This window comes from Pungitius pungitius, chromosome 3 (assembly GCF_949316345.1).
Source record: "Pungitius pungitius chromosome 3, fPunPun2.1, whole genome shotgun sequence".
In the NCBI taxonomy this organism is placed as follows: domain Eukaryota; kingdom Metazoa; phylum Chordata; class Actinopteri; order Perciformes; family Gasterosteidae; genus Pungitius; species Pungitius pungitius.
This window is the reverse complement of record NC_084902.1, coordinates 4,639,113-4,658,006: the sequence shown is the minus strand read 5'-3', so window position 1 is coordinate 4,658,006 and position 18,894 is coordinate 4,639,113. Positions and strand designations below refer to the sequence as shown.

Sequence of the window (18,894 nt, the reverse complement as noted above, 5' to 3'; positions counted from 1 at the left end):
GGTTGAACTTGGCCTTCAGCTTGCACGTGGGCTCGGCTGAGAGGGGGCAGAAAAGGGCACACAGTCCAAGCAAGCAGAGAGCGACTTCCATGCTACGCGGAACGCAGAAAGCAGCCGGGGGGGAGCCGACGCTGTGGCAGACAGGGGGGGGGGGGGGGGGGGAGGGAGGGGAGGGCCAAGTGTGACAGGTGTCTGGCCTCCAGGGAGATGCTCTTCACTCCCGGAGGGGGGGTGGGGGGGGAAGACACTGGATCAGGAGGTGTGAACCTTATTTGAAACATAGACAAGAAGGACAAATCATCATTTTAGTTATTACCAAAGCATTATGATGTCAATAAGGATGTTAGGATCAAAAAGTGCTTCTTAGGGGGAGTTTTTTTTGGACTGGACCCTGCACCGCGTGCACAAACACACACGTCTCGCTGCTGAGAAACCGATTGAACGGCCGCGGGCCACTCGTTTAATTGGCGGCCCGCGTGTTGTTACTTGTGCACAACTTGACAAGCGCGGCCGCTGTTGCAGGATCGCGGCTCGGTCCCGAGTGTGTGGGTCTGCGTGTGTGTTGACGGGCGGTTGGACTTGCCTGCGCTTGTCCTTCAGTCAGTGGGGAGAAACGCACACCTGAACCACCGGCACACACGGGGGCCCTCTGCCGGGTAACGAGGGCCGACGGCACACAAATAAGCTCCAGTCTCAACTTCTCTCAACAATATGACCGGGAGGGCGGGTGGGAATGTCGTAGGCAGGGTGACTTTTTTTAAAGGCCCGGGAAAAAGGACCTCAAATAAAACTGTTGTTGATTCACAGTTAGTAAAAAATCACGCACACATAATGTGTAAGGTGGAGTAACTGCTCAAAATCATTAGAAACAAAGCTAAAGGCCAAGAGTTAAGTTGCACAATATAGAAGTGAGACATTTCAACATGGAGATCTTTATTAAAGCTCAGTTTCCCATCGTACAAATGTCATCAGAGTTGAAACTGCATGCAGTGGCTTGGTTTGAGGCACGTTACTAAGGAGAATGAACTGTTGAATACAAATATTCAGACACCCCCCCCCCTCCCCCAAAAAACAGACATTAAATTGCATAACTTAACCGTATCAATATTGCAAGTAAATCCAAATGTGAAATTGTGCGTCCAACATGTGCGTCAAGCTATGTGGACATACGCAACAGAAATACACACCAATAAAGACCAAACAGGGGGACACTAATAGCAGTTAAGACCAGAATAGAAAACTTTTCATTTTGTATTAGCAGTTTATGCCTCTACAAGGTAGGACGAAAACAGACCGAGAGGCACAAGGACAAACTCTGGCACCGTGACAACCACCGCGTCTGAGTGAAATGACTCTGCTACAATACACTTTTAAAATCTCAGTTAAACCTGAGCACCGTAACCACTAAGAAGTGACAGGACTACAGATGAGGTGCTTCATGTTTTGACAACGGCAATGAATCAAGCAGATAATGCCTTTTTTGTGACACGGTGCACTTGTTAAGAGATGGCAGGAGTCTACCTGACCTTTGACCCCACACAGTGAACAACTTAAATATGCTGAAGTTCCCACTGGACGCATAGTTCTGCACCAAGGCTGTCTTTATGGGTGACAGAGTGGGCAAAGATGTGCCCCTGCACAACTAAAGAGCAGCCGAATAAGGATATGAAGACATTTGCATTTTACACAATGTGGCAATAAACTCTACGGTACTTATAATTTTGTCATTATTTAATCCTCTCGTCTTGTTTATTGTTCATTAAAAGCATACATATCACCGCATAAAGAGAAACTGTATTGCATCCTCTTTTCCGGAAACATTGAAGTCCAAGTTGGGTCACATCGAGAGCTAAACAAAAAAAAACAACAACAACAACAGAGCGGGCACGTACAAAGTTGTATTGGCCTCCTGCCACCAATCAGCACACTGAAGCTTCTCCTGCGTTTCCTGCCGCCCCCCCCACCCGCCGTCAGGCACAGCAACAAGCCGGCAGCTCAGAACGAAGCCCAGAGAGGAGACGGTCAGGAGAGGAGCCCCACAAATGTTGCAATGCATCGTCACATTCTACTTTTGGCAAAACAAAAAGCTTAAAAGTTATTGATTGGTCACATGAGTTGCCCGTTTGGTTTTTATATTAAAAGCAGGCAGCGCAGAAGAAAAAAAAAAAAAGGCAGAAACTTATAATGGACAAATAAAGAATATTTCAACCCACAACTGTGAAACGATAACCTTTTGACAAAAAAGGCAGAAAACAGATGTTGGTGACACGTTTTTTGTTTTTATGTTTCCTTCCTCCCATCATGCAACCTGAGGCACAACACACATGTCCACTTATTAAACTTTTCACAGCTTTTCACCACTTGCCTTTAATGGGTGATCTTTAAAAAAAAAAAAAATCTGAAGCAGGGATTGACCTTTTCATCATAAAGAGGAAAGACATTGATGTACGTGGATCAAAAGCAACAATATATTATTAATACCCAACGATATTCAATCCCATTTGTAAAAAGTAATAAGACCAGGGAGGAGCAGAGTAGCAGCGCCTTTGCATGTGCGCCTGTCACAGTACGGTCTGCCTTCCGTGGGAATGTTGAAGAGACAGAAGGAGGGAGAGGTGGACAGAAAAGGAGGAATTCACCAGCAATCTCTGATATCTGTTGAGTGTGTGTGTGTGTGTGTGTGTCCTATCGGCATGACGTCATGTTGAGTTTTATTCCCACTCTGTGGTGCCAGGTGGTTTGGAGGTCAGATCATACATGACTCTGGAGATGCCGGGGATCTTCTTGATCTCAGTCACCATCTTCAGCACCACCTGCGAAAACGGACAACAACAAGAAAGAAATGACACTCAAAAGAAGAAACTAAAATGGAAAATGACGATTCCATGCCTGAACAGGACGCTGAACTCGACGCGGTGACCAGGTGGAGAGCTCAAGCGGCGGTATACCTCCTCCGGGATGTGGTTGCCGGGCTGGGCGGGGATGCCGGTCATGAAATCGCTGGTGATGAAGGTGCGGACCACCACGGAGCGCCGGCACGATGGCTGTTTCTGCAGAGGGTCGCGGTCAAAGTGCAGCGGGGTCAAGATGATCGGCATCTGGCTGATCTTACCGGAGTAGCCTGCAAGAGAGAAAATGTTCTCATTGCTGCAATAAAACTTTTTTTCTGAGAGACTGATTTGAAAAACATACATTTTGGTTTGTTTTTTTTAGAAGTATCCCTGTCCATCCCAGATCCGGAATGCAAAATGAAATGTCAGATACATCACAAGAACCAGCATTTTGCTCTGGGGGAACGGTAAATTCCCCATGTGAATGCAAGAATGCAGAAGAGTACTCTTAAAAAGTACAGATATTAGTATGAGAATGGCTCCAAGGACACAACATGCTTAAGATGCTCCTGTGATTGAATGCTTCTAAAAAAATTCATTTAATTACTTTAAGCTTCTCAAACAATATACCGCCCCCTATATAATCCGTAGTGCTTCAATAGATATTGCTAAATGTAAATGTCTGAAATAACATGACAGTGTGTACACACTCACCAGACTCTCTGAGGATAGCATGAGCTACAAAGTCCGCCTGTCTGAGTGTCCCCAGAACGCCTGTGGTCAGGAAGGTCGGGGTGATGTCTGTTGGCGGCTCCTTCACGTGAGACCCGAACACGTACACAACTCTGGAAAAAGGAGACGTGAGCGACTGGATGAGTGTCAATAGAATATTCCGAGCACGTAGCGCAGCGGCGTGCGTTACCTGTTGACAGTGTGGCACATGCGAGGGATGAGCCGAGCCAGGAACATGAGAGACTCCCAGTGTGGGGACTCTTTACTAGTGACACCGCACACGTAACTGTAGGACCGGCAATCCCCCTGAGACAGGAGAGGAATTCTGGGTGTATAATTAAGTTATTCATAAAACTAGGCCTTATTAGAAAGTCAGAGAAACAAAAGACAAATCTGCAATGAATGTTTCATGTGCGTCACTTTTCAAACTTCCCTTTTAAAAAAAAACAGGGACGTTTTCATAAATAAAGTGTTTTCACTTCCAAAAAAACCCACCCATGTTTGTCTCCCGTCTGCGGCCCATTTTGAGGTTAGAGGGGAGTTTAAAATTTGTAGGTAGTACTAGGCCACACCCACACAAACACCCATGGGCGACTGAAAGGTTGGGATGTTTGGGGGGGGGGGGTCATGACCATATTTCCGTATGAATTACTGGCTTTTTGTGTGTCATGACAGAAGTTTAGAAATAAATACATGTCATAATATTTACAGAACGGTGCCTTGGCAAAAGAAATGAAGAAAGCAACAGAGGCGTTGTGTGGGTGGGAGTGATGCTGGTTAACCACTAAACTGTCGTTAAAACACAGCGACACAGACGGAAACATTCCCCCGCAGTTCCACAGACATGTGATCCCTCCCCATGAATGTAAATAAGATGAGCTCTGTTTGCATAACCTAAAACGAGCAGAGGGCCTTTGGAGAAGCCACTGTAACATGACTGCAGGTTGAAGCCATGGAGCTGCACATCACTGGAAACATTATTCACGTTGTGTAGACTGTGTGTACTTTGTAAAGCCACCATGCGAGATTTTGCGGGACAAGGAACAGACAACACACAGACTCAAAGTGATTGACCGCCTAGTTTACCTGGACGCCGACAGTTTTGATGGGCAGCAAGAAGGCATTGAGTGAATGAAGGCTGGTGATCTGCATGAGTTTGTCTTCCTCCTCGTCCGACATGCACGACTTGACTCTCTGCAGCAAGGCGTGGGGCTGGAAGGGGGAGGGGGGGGGGGGAAGAGCAGGAGATTTTAAAGCAGAACATAAAACTGGAAGACCTCGAAGAAAGTTCCATCTATGCTGCTGCTGCTGCTTTTGACTCATGTTGAACACTTTTTAAATTCCAGCATTGCAAGCTGTCCATCATCTTAACGATAGAGCCACATAAACGCTGATTGATACGGTTAAAGTAGATCAACTGAACCTCAACCATTTATCAAATGAACAGCTGTTTTACGTGGCCGACGAAAAGCAGCTAACAGCCACTATGAAGTGCAACGTTAAGTGAAATGCATGGCATCAAAAAATATATATATATATTTTGCTCTGTTGCAATTTGCCAAACCAACAAGCAGAGGCTGCACATTATTAACTCAGAATAAATGGCCGCAAATGTGTTGTTTGTGGCCAGGGGCTTCCTCTGTAATGCTCGCTCGTCGTACTCGTGACAAATTAACATTGTTGGCAAGAACGGCAGGGGACATGCTGAGGGGTCAACACACCGTTTATTTCCCCACAGCATTCTAATGACCAAATATACCCCGCTATACTTGGTGGCTCGCTGGATGTACTGGAAGTGACAATCTTCCAGCCACCTTTGATGTTCTTTGATCCGTGTACTGCCTCTAATGTTTGTCACATGACTAGTTATTACAAACATTTCATGTGTGTTGTTCTGACCTTTTTGACACTTGCAGAGAAGTCTGTGATGATTTTGAGAATGTTGTTTGTTTCTGCAAAGTCCTTACAGATGTATGGCTCCTCTGCACAAATAACTCTGATAGACAAACCGGGACCTAAAAAGAGAAAACAGGGAGGGGCACTTTTTAGAAAATATAAAGCGCAGTGAAGAGGGTTTTCAGTCTTTCATTCATTTAAGATAGACGAGTACATGAGTGAGTGAACATTGCCATGCGTTGATGTACTTGCCAGGGAAAGGATGTCTGCAGACGATCTCCTCGGGAAGGCCCAGCTCTCTCCCCAGTGCTCTGACCTCATCTTTATGGAAATCTTTCAGGGGCTCGATTACTTTTCCCTGGGAGGATGGAAAAGAAGTGGACTCCGCATTACAACAGAACGGGAGTGAAGTATATGCTTTGTGGTCGCATGGATACGGGTTAATGTAAAAAAACAACAACAAAAAAAACAAGTCAACAGCTAATAAGGACGAATCAGTGCTTCTTCTAGTTACTGAACAACTACTGAAGAAAGAAAGCTTATGGGATGATGGATGATTTAGAAATACATGTTGCAATAAAAAGTAAAATGAGCATGTGTGTAGTACCTCATCCCTGAGTTTGCGGATGAGCTCGGTGTCGTTGTGATGCGTTTTGATGACAGCCGCCTTGCCGCTGGCCAGATGAGAGGCACTCTCAATGAGATCAGGCCGCAAGGTTCCCTGGGCCAGGAAAACCTCTTCGGGCTTCAGATTCATCTCCCCGATTACTTTGTTTGCCACCTGTGAAGCAACGGGATTCAAAATGTCAGCTACACCAGTGAAGTAGTAAATGTGATGTACAGGATGTAGTGCAGGCTGAAATACGAATGTGATACATAAAACAAATGGCACTTTTCACGAAACAATCTATCAACACTCACATTGACAAATGTATCTCCGATGATTTTCCTTTTCTCTTCTGGGTTGGTGGTCGTATTCAGAGTCTTGCTGATGCGTTTCCGTGGCGTCCTGTCCTCGTCGGAGATGGGGAGTGTTGTCGTTCCGTTGTAGAAGGTGTGAGCTGCGTTCACCACTAAAAAATATATATATATATTTTTTTTTTAATTAGGAGACGATTACTTTTTTTAAACCAATAAATCAGGTGGCCTGTAAAATACCATCGCACGGCAAAATAAACTAAGAACGAGTTTAAAGGATGCGCTCGGCTGACGTGTAAAGAGTCATCGTCGCAGCCCGACTTCCTTTAGACCACCGGGACTCTTGTCCCTACCTTTGAGCTTGATGCCGAGCTTGGTGAGGGCCTCCTCCACACTCTGACTCTCTCTCTTCCTCATGAAGCCATTGTCGATGTGAACTGCTATCACCTGGTCCCGGTCAAGCGCTTTGTTGAGGAGAGCAGTGCAAACTGTTGAGTCTACGCCGCCACTCAGCAACACCTGAATAAATCATTGAAAAAACAGTCACCAGCTTTGCAGCCACATAGTTGAACAGGCACATTTCAACCTCTGCTGGACCGCGGAGGAAGGACCTCCTACTCGGTCCATCTCAATGCATTGGTCGTCTTTGGTCTTACGGCAGGCTGTGCCGCAAGACCAAATGGATCAAAGAAAGATGACTTCAGCTTTGACACTTCTTTATTTAGATGAGCCGACTGCTAGCTCTTGATGACGCACACCCAAATTGAGAGTCTTGCTAAGTACTAACTGCAACAACCACTACTACAGAGTTATGTACCAAGTAGAAACGTGTACCTCAAAGACTAGATTGAGAACGAGAAACAGAGGGAGCGTGTATTTCTTATTAAATATAAATTATGCACCTTGAGGCATTTTCTACCGCTAATTTATTGCCTTCACAATCCCCTGAGATGAAGCCCAGTTTTATGGCGCTCGGGAAGTAGACTACCTCTTTTCAGATAAAATAGGGTTTCATTTGAGAGTTTAATTGGTCCTACTTTACTTCCCACCACTGCTGCTGCTGCTGCTGCGTCTGCCATCACCACTTCCTGTGCTGCTATTAAATATCACACTCTGCAACTCAGCGTTTGACTGCAGTCAAATTATTAGTTCAAATGTGCTGGGAAATACAATTTCTTCTGTTCCTACTTTATTTTTAAAAGTCATCCCTCTGCCCTAGACATTTTTCAGATAAGAACACAGTCATGAAACTGAAAGAGCAGTTTTACTCACAAGCACTTTAGACTTGTCTACTTTTTTTTGGATTTCGTTGATGCAGTCCTGTTGGCGGTTCTGTACGGTGAAATTACTGGTGCATGCTGCAATCTCAAACAAGAAGTTACGCAGCATCTCTGTGCCTCTCTCCGTCAGGTCGACCTCGGGGTGAAACTGTGTCCCGTAGAGCTTCTTCTGTTCGTTAGCAATCGCTGGTGGAGACATCAGACGTGAAAAAGGCACATTAACATTGTTATTAATCATCTTTGAATTACACTTTTAAAAAATAAATTCAAACAAAAGAAGGATTTAGAAGTTAGAAGACAGAAAAAGATTTAGCATTCTTCACAGAGGCTGTGTGAGATGTGTATACATGTATACTGCCTGAGGCTTGTGTATTTGGGACATGCATGAGAGTTTTTGATCACAATCTAATTATAGATTATGTTTATTACGAGTCGCAGCTCATTTTTTTTGCATGCTTCTCACCGGCGATGATGCTCCCCGATTGGGCCACCACTTTAAAGCCATCGGCCACTTTATCCACACTGTCACCGTGGGTCAGCAGGACCAGTTCCTCCTTCTGAAGACCCCTGATAACAAAAGAGCGTGTCCCCTCACATTGTTATTTCAGTGTATTGGTGTTACGAACCAGGGGGAAATATGTATCTGAGTGGAGTAAATAGCAGCTCACAACCTTTTGTTATTTAATAGAAAAGATGGCAATTTAAAGTTTACCGACTGATCCAGATGGGAATTTGTGAATCCTTATTTTTATTATTCAGTGACAGGATGATTACAAAGACCATCTTCGATAGGTTAAAGGTGTTTAAGTTATAGTAATGTTTTTTAAAATAAAGACATTTTAAAAAGACAAAATCAAACATAGTACCTGAAGAGAGAACAAGTGTTGTCAAGTCCAATAGTGAACACTCCATCTTCCCGTACACTCTTTTTGTGTACTGTGCCGAGAAAAACTTTATTCATCAGCTGTAAAACACACACAGAGCAACGTTAATAATTGCACACATAAGCAAAGCAACTGATTTTAGTTTCTACGCAAGGTAATAAAATTGAACACGCTCATCTCCCTCAGTGTTAAAGTGTCCTTAGCAAAGGTGGTAAAGTACCAGTTGCCGTAAAAGCTAAACAGCAGCCCGGGGCAACGAGATCTTTATGCCTTTACGTGTGTAACGCAAATTCTTCCTGGAACAAATGCATAACCACTCTGAAATCTTCCCACCAGAGAACTGTGTATGAATGCATGTGCAAAGTTACCTGCATCCCATAGCAAATCCCAAGGACAGGCTTTCCCATTGTGAATATGGCCGGGTCAAACCGGGGGGCATCTTCGGCATACACAGAAGCAGGACCTCCTGAAATGATGATCGCCCTAAGATGGGGAACAGAGACGAAATGTATAATAAGATACTTCCATAATGACAGAATAATGTTATAATAAAACTATGTTTTAAAAAGAAGCATATTCAGGTTGAAATGCTTCTTGTGCTCACCTGTAGCCCTGTTCTTTGATGACGAAGGCCGGGGTATCTAAAGGGAGGATCTCAGAGCGTACGCACATCTCTCGCACCCGCCTGTCGATCACCTTGCCATACTGGGCTCCAGCATCCAGGATCACCACCGCTCCCTCGCATGACCCATTCTGCTCTGCGTTGATCTCCAGCTGTGGAGACACACAAAATCAGAAGGGGAGAAAAAAAAGAGTGAGTATTTTATTCACGGTTTTGTCAAGCACACAGACACGGTTTTTCCTAATGCTTTCCTCAACGTCAACGGTTTGTCGGTTTTAAGGCGACCCCGGTCCTCCTTTGACTTAATTGTGCTTCACTTCAGACGTCCTCGTGGAAAATGTGACTCGATAAAGCCTAACATAATTATGGACATGTGAGCTTTCAACACAGACAAGTCACGCTGGCGAAACGTGGTGTTACCAGTCAGCCCATCAGAGGAATCACATGAAAACCACAAGTTAGCGAAAAGGCTAATCTGGATGAACGGCACAGCGTTCCGCTTTGACACGACTTTACACGGAATGGTCAATACGCGCAGATCGGAGGTCTGGGGAACAAACTGACAATAACTAGAGAGATGTCAGACCACAAATGTATCTCCATCAGAAAAACGACAAGTGCAAGAAGAGAAACATTATCCCACGTGTGTTTGTTGAAACACTTCCGCAGTCAATGTTTCTCAAAACAACGCGCACCCGGGAAGCTAACGTTAGCATAAAGCGTGCGTGACAGCCGCCGAGGGAAACAGTCAGAGAGTGTCACACGCTGAATGTCACTTCCCAAAATGAAAACCAGAACGGTCACAATGCGTGGCTTTCTGTTAGTAGTTACATTTGTTCCCACTAATTCCGAGTGTCCGTCGAAAAGCTAGCCAAAAAGACAAAAACGCCTGTGTAGCATGCTAGGTCCCGGGGTAGCATAAACAGTAGTTACGTTAATCACCATTAGCCTGTTAGCAGCACGTCCTGCGAGCAACTGGCTAAGTTAGCAGAGCTATGCTAAAAAAAATTAAAAAAAACACGCGGTGCTTGGAGGCGACGCGTCTCGTGAGGGATCCAGCGTGGGAAGCGGGAAGCCTCGTCTACAACTTAAATATTTGAAAGACGTCTGAGCGTCGTCCGTGGGGGTAGAACCATGTGCGGCTAGCAGCCATGAGCAGCATGTCAAATGTTACCCGCTGCAACAGGCACCAGCGAACTCACACACCGGGACCGGTGATATCGGTGCAGGCTCTCTAACTTTCCCTTTACCCTCCCGGGAGGTACGCACGGGCCGTAATTAAGCGGAGAGGGAGGGGGGGGGTACTACACCGGCAATCAGGGTCCCAACACCGGGCAACACAGTAACGAAGCCGCGGGTCGCCCCCGCTCCACTCACCTTGCTGTCTCCGTTGCACAGAGCCATGGGGGACTGACATGTGGTGGAATGAGCTGTCCTCTTCGCCTCGGTGTCCCAGGTCTTAGAGAGAGAGACTGAAAGAGAGGGAGATAGAGAGAGAGAGAGAGAGCTACTGGTTAGCTCCTGACTACACGCGCCGACCACTGTTCCAAAAGCAGGTCTGGTTCGCTGGAGCTGAGGCTGTCATGTACTCTTCCTTCTGCGGCTCGGAGTAACTTCCACAGCGTGTGGAGCGTGAGGGAAGTTCACCCACCCGCCCAAAAAAATGAGGCTAAAGAACAGTGGCCCCAGGAGGGCAGGGCTCTGACATAATTGTAGGATTTCACTCTGAACATGTTAAAAATAGTACTAGCAATTGGGTAACTCTTTTTTTAACGTTTGTATTTAATAATGAGAGGCAGTTTAATAGCAAGGCTTCCCCCAGGATATTAAAATAAATATTTTTGAACAATAAGGACAAAAGACAGAACTGTGGTTTAGGACTAGGCAACAGTGAGGTGTCTCTCACACTATAATTACTTTTTTTATTCATAAAAATCTACATTATTCATGACATGCACATTTTCTGGAAAATATCTGTAGACTTAAAAACAAACGAACAGATGCTAATATCTATTTTTGGCCATTCCAGTGAATTACAAATGTGGAAAAATAAGTATTTAAGCTGTAGTTAATCCTACAAATTTAAATTATCTTAAAACAGTCATGCTAAATTTGTAACATTTCCAGCAATATCCAAAAACAAATGGGTAGTATTAAGGGGCACTATCTTACATTGGACAAATGTTTTTATATTTTGGAGTACAATCACTTAACATGTCCACTGATGAAGAAATTGTTCATAAACAGTCCAGAAGCACAACGAGTCTCCAGAGCCTCATAACTCAGATTCTTGTCAGGCAGAGGCCACAAGTATGTGAGAGGAACCCTGTGTACTTTAACACATCTACTCTACTGTATCTTTCACAGCCTTTCCTCTAACAATCTCTTTTTTTTAAAAAACAAGATAAGTTACCTTCAGGCTCATTGTTCATACAAGGCGTTTGTGTTTGTCATATACATTTATTTCTTTATTTAGATAATAATAATGTAGTTGCCGTGTGCATAATTTTGCCACATAAAGATTATTTCAGAAAAAGCAAAACAGGAATGTTGCAAGCAAAAACAAGTTCAAGTGTAAAACAAGCCACTTTCCAAAGTCCCTTTCTTCTGACACTATTAGTTTTGGCAAATGATTGCTGGAACAGAGCATTTGTTCCATTTGTGCATTTCCTGCCACGACAAGTCCAAATGGTTGCTGTGAATTAAGTGCATTGTTGTTCGAATCCCAGGTTTGGGGGTAAAAACAATGATGCCTGTGATGGGATATTTAAAGACACATTATCAGGGATTGAGACACACTGGGGGCTGACACCCAGAAGCGATGATGTCAGCGCCATCCTGTGGAAAACATATTGACTAACACTTTACAACTGTTACCATGGCCATGAATAACAGTCCTTTCTGTTTGGTTCGTAGGTATCAATCTAGTCAAACTATAATCTTCCCTCCAGTGCACAAAGAACACTAACCATTAAAGCAGTACTTCCTCTTTAGTAAACCTATGTAGGTTTTGGCAAGGCTCTACAAGACTCTCTTTTTCCGTAAGTACGAACAATAAAATACTCTGTTCTGAGTGCATTGCTGTTTTATATCAGGGCCCATTGTAGTAAATTAACATCTTCTCACATGGTTTAAAATGGTAGCTTCTCAGTACTGTTGTCACATGCATTTGTGTTGTCACATGCCATTCCCACAAGGCAGAGCGTGCCGTTATCCATTTCCTCTAATTTAAGTGGGCTGGACCCATAATGACCCTTCCCAAAAGATCTTTTGTCAGAGGTGAATTTTTTTCTCTTTGACTGGGATTTTATTTTTTTCTGATTCTGGGATCGGTTTTCAGACATCTTTCTAAGGAAATGTGTCTTCTTTGAGAAAATAAAACAAAACAAAATTGTGCGTAACTACTCATAATAGTAATAATATTTAACATAAACACTTTTAATTCATGTTGTCTATTTTAAAGTGATACTGGGAGTAGTACTTGTCAAATCATTATGCAACACAATTAAAGACTAATCAAAGTATTATTTTTCCTGCTCTTATAGTTGATGATGACAATACTAAAACTTGGAAGGATTCTTGCTCACTGGTTTGCTTGGTGTTATATTAAATCACATGTCCTTGTTTTAATTGTATGTGAATCCAACAAAACATGGCAATGTAGTTACCTGAAAGTTTCACAACTTTGTTAACTTACATTACGTTTCTTAATTGGGCGTTTTGTGGAACTAATGTTATTATTGGTGTGATATTTCCAAACCTGTGTTGATACAGCCTTTGCTAATCATGCCCCAAAGGATAATTACCAGTCAATGAAGTGTATGTGTGCGCGTGTATGTGTGTGTTTGTGTGTGTATGTGTGTGTGCGTGTATGTGTTTGTGTGTGTATGTGTGTGTGTGCGTGTATGTGTTTGCGTACGCGTCCCGGTGCGACAACTCAGTTGTGAGAATATTTCTAAAGGCATTTCAGGCTCGAGCATCATGGTTCTGAATTAAACGGGAGAGTTTTTAAAATGACACACACTGACATGGACAATGCAGCGGAACCTTTCGGAGGTGCTCTATGACACGTCAGCTGTAGGCGCCGGACACATTTAGACGGCGCACACGGCGCACTTCCTGGATCTTCTCGTAGGAGCGTTCTTCGGTTTCTTTCAACGCAAAAAAAACCTGTTTGCAGTGAAACGGTAGTGATTTCCTTGTGTTTATTTCCTCCTGGTAAGACGCCGCAGGTCGGCCAATGAATGAATACAGACTAAAATCAGATTCTCATTGATTTATTCCGCCGTTTGTGTTCAGTTATTCGGGATCTGGCTTTATACGCTTGGCATGCTGTCATCATCAGGTACACATTAATTCATGCAACGTTACTGCTTTGGTGATTTCACTTTACTTTCTATTCTTCTTCATATGTCCTAGAAACTGTTGCTTTGACTGTTTTTCCAGGGCCGACGTTAACGTAAGTTTGGTAAATGAATCTTCTCCTTATTGCTTTTATATCTTTCTGTCTGAGACTGATGGTGTCAGACACCACTCTATGCTGTACTATGTACTGTGTACTATGTACTGTGTACTGTGTACTATGTACTATGTACTATACTATAACCTGCGTGACGTCTTATTTCTAACCAGCATGATGCTGGATCTATTTGTAAGCATTCTCTTTTCACCGCAATAATGACGTGACACTTTTTTTCCCTTCTTCTCTTGCACAGGTTTCTTCCTGTACACGTTCTTTTATCCTGTCATTAGAGCTGTACACGCACTGTTAACCCTGTAAAAACCGTTCCTCTGATGGCCTTCGATCACGCATAATCAAAACGTGCCTGCTTGTAGATCGCGGAGTATACAGTTCAACAACAACCACGATCTTAATGTGGATTCGAATGATTGAACATATTCATGGCAGACATGCAGCACGTGTTGCTGCTTAAACAGTCCCCCTTTTTGTCCTTTTTCCCTGCAGATTGGCTGAGGGCGCAGCGGGTTTGATACCCACAGCTCCAACATGGAGCACCCAGAGTTAACGACGCACAAGAACGGGCGGCAGAGGAAAGTGGCGCGCACCACCTTACCCGGAAACATCCGGGTCATGGACGGGGAAGGGACGAGCTCCTCTGACCCAGAGGTAGAAGAGGAAGCCGAGGGTCTCGTCAAAGTGTTTTACTGCGAGGACACGACGCACACAGTCCCACCCGGGATCCGTAGCGAATTGGGGAATGTTTTGCTCCTTCTGTTCTTATACGTGCTGCAAGGGATTCCTCTGGGACTGGCTGGTAGCATCCCTCTGATCTTACAAAGCAAGAGCGTCAGCTACAAAGACCAAGCCTTCTTCAGCTTTGTCTTCTGGCCGTTTAGCCTCAAACTGCTCTGGGCGCCACTGGTGGACGCGCTCTACTACAGCAGGTTCGGCAGAAGGTGAGAAGGACACATGCGCACTTTCTATATTGGTGTTTTTGTCATGTTTTCATTCTTCCTGATTTACTTTTTTTTTTTTAAACCTGATTATTCAGAAAGTCATGGATGGTGCCCACACAGTACCTGCTGGGCCTCTTCATGCTCTACCTTTCTGGGACGGTCAATTCCCTGATGCAAAGTGAGGGAGGACCGAAGGTGGTAACCCTCACTGCAGTTTTCTTTATGCTTTCCTTCCTTGCAGCCACACAGGTAGGCGGCTCTTACACTCAGAAACAAACACATTCAGGGAGGATGTATGCATTCAATTCGATTTTAGTTTCCAATTCCTGTATCTTCTTTGCTTCCAAGGACATAGCTGTGGATGGCTGGGCCCTGACTATGTTGTCCAGAGCGAATGTGGGATATGCTTCCACGTGCAACTCTGTGGGCCAGACAGCTGGATACTTCCTGGGGAATGTGCTGTTTCTGGCTCTGGAGTCTGCAGACTTCTGCAACAAATACCTCAGAGCAGAGCCCAAGGACACGGGCATCGTCACCTTGTCGGGTATCGTTTTCTTGAAATACTTTAGAGCAGAGCAGTTGTTTTCAAGTCTAATTAAGTTTGATTCCTAATGCCCTCTGTTCTTCGGCTGCAGAGTTCCTGTTCTTTTGGGGAATCGTGTTCCTGGTTTCCACGACTTTGGTAGCCATTATGAAAAGAGAAAATGAGCAGTGCAGAGGAAAGCAGAGAGCCCCTGAGGAAACACAGGGTGTCATGGAAACCTACAAGCTGCTGTTCTCCATCATCAAGATGCCCACAGTCTTCACCTTTTGTTCCCTGCTTCTCACTGCTAAAGTACTTCAGCGTTGCATTGAACATTTTTGGTTTACATTTGAAACATGACAAAAAGGAAGTTTTGCTGCTGAACATGAATATCCAACGTGGGGGAAAAAAAAGCGTTTATTGTGTCTTCTCTTTTGTGGTTCAGATTGGCTTCTCAGCAGCAGACGCAGTGACGGGCCTGAAGCTGGTGGAGGCCGGGGTTCCCAAGGAGCAGCTGGCGCTGCTGGCAGTGCCCATGGTGCCTCTGCAGATCCTGCTGCCCGTGATCATCAGCAAATACACCGCAGGGCCCAGACCTCTGGATGTCTTCTACAAGGCCTTCCCTTTTAGGTCGTAACACACACAAGCTCACAAACCGTTGCACGCAACACATTCCTCCAACTAAAAGCTGACTGAGTGTTGGTGTTTGTGGCTGCAGGTTGCTCATCGGACTGGGTTACGCTCTGCTGGTGTGGTGGACGCCCAGTGTTAAACATGAAGGAGGGTTCCCGCTTTACTACTATGCCATAGTGCTGCTCAGCTACGCGCTACATCAGGTTTGTGATGGAAACTGGCTGCACTGAGCCAAAAATTATTTGGACAATTCTTGAATTGGAATTTGCTGGAATACTTTATTTTAAAATCAATAACCGGCTAAACTAATGGCATTCCCATCAGCCCTATCTGTACTTTGTGTTTATTGTTGAGCACGCTGACATGCTAAACTGTGGTGAGAATGGCAGGCAGTGTACATAGTGCCGATAGAATAGCTTTATTACTGTGGCAATTAAAAACAAATTGTATAATTGTAAATCTATTAACAGGTTTGTCAAAACATGTGTAGACCCGTATGATGATGATGATGATGATGTATTAAGGCAGGCTATTGTTGCGTTCTTTTTTCATTTCCTCTCTCTGCCCGCAGAGGTCACTGTGCAAAACAACACCATTTAAAGTATCACGGACAGGAATATATTGATGTAAGAGAGATTATCCTTGCATCTTTGTTGTAGATTTTTACCTTTAAGGTGAAAAGGATTAAAACAGCAATTAGAAAAAATACAGCACACGTGATAGGAATCAAAAATCCCCCTAAGTTTGTCAATTGTTGTGTATAAATATTCGCTGTGTCTCCTCGCCAGGTGGCGTTGTACAGTATGTACGTGGCTTGCATGGCCTTCCACGCCAAGGTGAGCGACCCCCTCATCGGTGGCACCTACATGACCCTGCTGAACACCGTCACCAACCTGGGCGGCAACTGGCCCTCCACGTTGGCGCTGTGGATGGTGGACCCTCTGACCTGGAAGGAGTGTCAGGGGGCCGCCGGGCAGAGCTGTGGCTCTCCAGAGGAGGCGGGGGTGAGTAAGCAGCGAGGGCAAATCTGCACCTGGGGGGGGCATTAACCCGAGACTTGATACATTTGACTCCTTTTTGTCACCCGCTCCCGTCTCCAGCTGTGCGCCAAGGAGGGCGGCGTCTGTGTGACCACGCTCGACGGCTACTACGTGGAGTCTGTGCTGTGCGTCGTGATCGGTTTGGCCTGGTGGGTGTGGTTCGGGAAGAAGATGAGGCGCCTGCAGGATCAGACGCCCGCTGCGTGGAGGTGCAGAGCGAGCCGGTGATGACGCGCGCCTCCATCAGTGACAGACATTTTGTTATTCCTGTGTCGTCCTACGCTAGTTACGGCGTCAAGATAACACGCACACACACATGCCTCTGTAGAGGTAAAAAAACCCATGTCATTGTTACACGTGTTACCTGTAACGATCCCCTGGGGACTGGAGGAAATCTGTCAGAATAGCTGAACTAGAGAAGCTTTTATTTTTTTATTTTTATCCCATGAAACCATATTCTGCTGCTTGGAACAGCTGAACCAAACAAGAGCTGGCTCAAAGAATATGTTTGTTTTCACCTGTTTGGGGAGTAAAAGTTCAATTGACCCAAATATGAGCAGGAAATCATTTCTTGAAGTAAAATGTCCCGGGCCATTCACCATTGAATCTTTGTTAACAAGGAAAAAGACTGAAAACACCCAGAAATGAAGAAGTGTCCTGATGCTGGTTAAACCCAGTGTGAAGACGATCTCAGACTGCGATCTGAACCAATGATTATTTAAATCCTTGTTTAAATATAAGAAAATCTTTTCTTATAAGTGATTTGTGCCTTCGTTTTGTGTTTCTTTTGTTTGGTAAATTACACTCAAAGATGACAGATATAAAGACGGCAGATTTTTTATTTACACATACTCCATGATGCTGAGCACACATTCCTGATGAAAAACATTATTAACTCAGATGTCATCAATGACTAAAATATGTCTGAAATATTAAAACATTTTCTCCTGGAGCAATTCATTTTTTGTTTTCCAAACTTTCTCTAGATCTGATCAGTGTATATTCCAAAAATATATATTTTTTTCAGCCTTTTTTTATAGATGCAATATTATCCGCACACATTCTTTTGTAAGGTCACATGACATGAAGCCAAGTCAAGTGGGACTGAGAAGTATGTTCATACAGTGAACGTCTCGCTCCCAAAACCATTTGAAACAAGCAGCATTGAAGAGAAACCTGGTTCTTTTTCATAATTTACTTAGAACTGATTGTTATAGTATTTTCTTCGAAGGCAGCATTGAAACACCTCCAAGAGAAATGGAAGCGTTGTCCTTTTGGAGCTTCATTTTTAACTCATCTGGCAGAATTTGATGCTGGACTTTGAGCTGCATGAAAAGGTCAAACCGCTTGAGGTTACTATGGTAGCAGTTGTCCTTTGGCCAGTGATGCTTCTGAAGTCCCTTACGCTGACATCAGTTAAAACTTACATGCCTTTGTTCATTGGGCCTTCCTGATGTGTTTGTAGCCGCATATCACTGTTATTACAACACTTTTCCCATTATCAGGGTTCTATTTATTTTAAAACATGTTTGACTGATTTAAGCAACATTTGTATTTGTTTATGTATTTCATCAGCTAAACTGGCTTTTAGGTGCTTTTTTTTAGCTGAAAAAATTGTTAATTCATCTCCCATGATCCTGAACTGAACTTTTTTAGGATCACTGATGGGTTTTTTTTTTCAGAAAGTTGACGGGATAGCACAGGGTGGTGGTAAAGTAAGACATTTAAATATGCTAGAAGCAATGCTCTAGAACGTTCTGCTGTTGAATTTGAGCGTGTGTGATATTTGACATTCATAAAATGCAATGTTGATATCTGAAACAAATCCTACATGAATAAAAACTACATTCTTCACTTCTGAGGTCTCCAGAGGTTTTTCTTTCATACAAAAGACACAATGCAATCTGAATTGTTTATTTTATTTTATTTGAATTTTCCTTGCTTTTGGGGATTTCTAAAATGTCCCTCTTAAACAAGTGCTCTGATGTAAGAGGCTATAAATGTTGCCCAAAGTTGTCTGAGCCTTAAAGCCCACAACTGCAGATCCAGATCAACTGGTGGCGTGGTCTCCAGTATGACATCACTCCCATCGCGTCTCCTGGCGTCACACAAAGCAG

General features: G+C 44.1%; 2 protein-coding genes across 8 annotated transcripts; one reads left to right on the top strand and one right to left on the bottom strand.

The window, feature by feature from the left end:
* Nucleotides 1-1,156: 1,156 nt before the first annotated feature.
* On the bottom strand, nucleotides 1,157-10,807 carry gmps (guanine monophosphate synthase). Of its 3 annotated transcripts, none has more exons than XM_037490481.2 (16): nucleotides 10,541-10,807; nucleotides 9,146-9,315; nucleotides 8,910-9,024; nucleotides 8,524-8,621; nucleotides 8,121-8,224; nucleotides 7,650-7,843; nucleotides 6,731-6,896; nucleotides 6,381-6,532; nucleotides 6,067-6,240; nucleotides 5,712-5,817; nucleotides 5,463-5,578; nucleotides 4,650-4,775; nucleotides 3,754-3,869; nucleotides 3,546-3,676; nucleotides 2,949-3,121; nucleotides 1,157-2,813 (listed from the first exon to the last, which is right to left on the bottom strand). In XM_037490481.2, the coding sequence occupies exons 1-16, from the start codon at nucleotides 10,565-10,567 to the stop codon at nucleotides 2,712-2,714; spliced, it is 2,070 nt and encodes a 689-aa protein (XP_037346378.2). In that variant the 5' UTR covers nucleotides 10,568-10,807; the 3' UTR covers nucleotides 1,157-2,711. The 3 variants fall into 3 exon arrangements, with proteins under 3 accessions (XP_037346378.2, XP_037346467.2, XP_037346301.2); XM_037490570.2 differs by lacking the exon at nucleotides 10,541-10,807 and adding an exon at nucleotides 10,106-10,384; XM_037490404.2 differs by lacking the exon at nucleotides 10,541-10,807 and adding an exon at nucleotides 9,734-10,082.
* slc33a1 (solute carrier family 33 member 1) lies at nucleotides 9,224-17,359 on the top strand. Of its 5 annotated transcripts, none has more exons than XM_062561100.1 (10): nucleotides 13,214-13,350; nucleotides 13,463-13,622; nucleotides 14,130-14,581; nucleotides 14,677-14,830; nucleotides 14,930-15,125; nucleotides 15,217-15,416; nucleotides 15,550-15,734; nucleotides 15,823-15,940; nucleotides 16,526-16,741; nucleotides 16,838-17,359. In XM_062561100.1, the coding sequence occupies exons 3-10, from the start codon at nucleotides 14,172-14,174 to the stop codon at nucleotides 17,003-17,005; spliced, it is 1,647 nt and encodes a 548-aa protein (XP_062417084.1). In that variant the 5' UTR covers nucleotides 13,214-13,350; nucleotides 13,463-13,622; nucleotides 14,130-14,171; the 3' UTR covers nucleotides 17,006-17,359. The 5 variants fall into 5 exon arrangements, with proteins under 5 accessions (XP_037347090.2, XP_062417084.1, XP_062417083.1 ...); XM_062561099.1 differs by having other exon boundaries at nucleotides 13,240-13,381; XM_037491193.2 differs by lacking the exons at nucleotides 13,214-13,350; nucleotides 13,463-13,622 and adding an exon at nucleotides 9,224-9,355.
* Nucleotides 17,360-18,894: the final 1,535 nt, after the last annotated feature.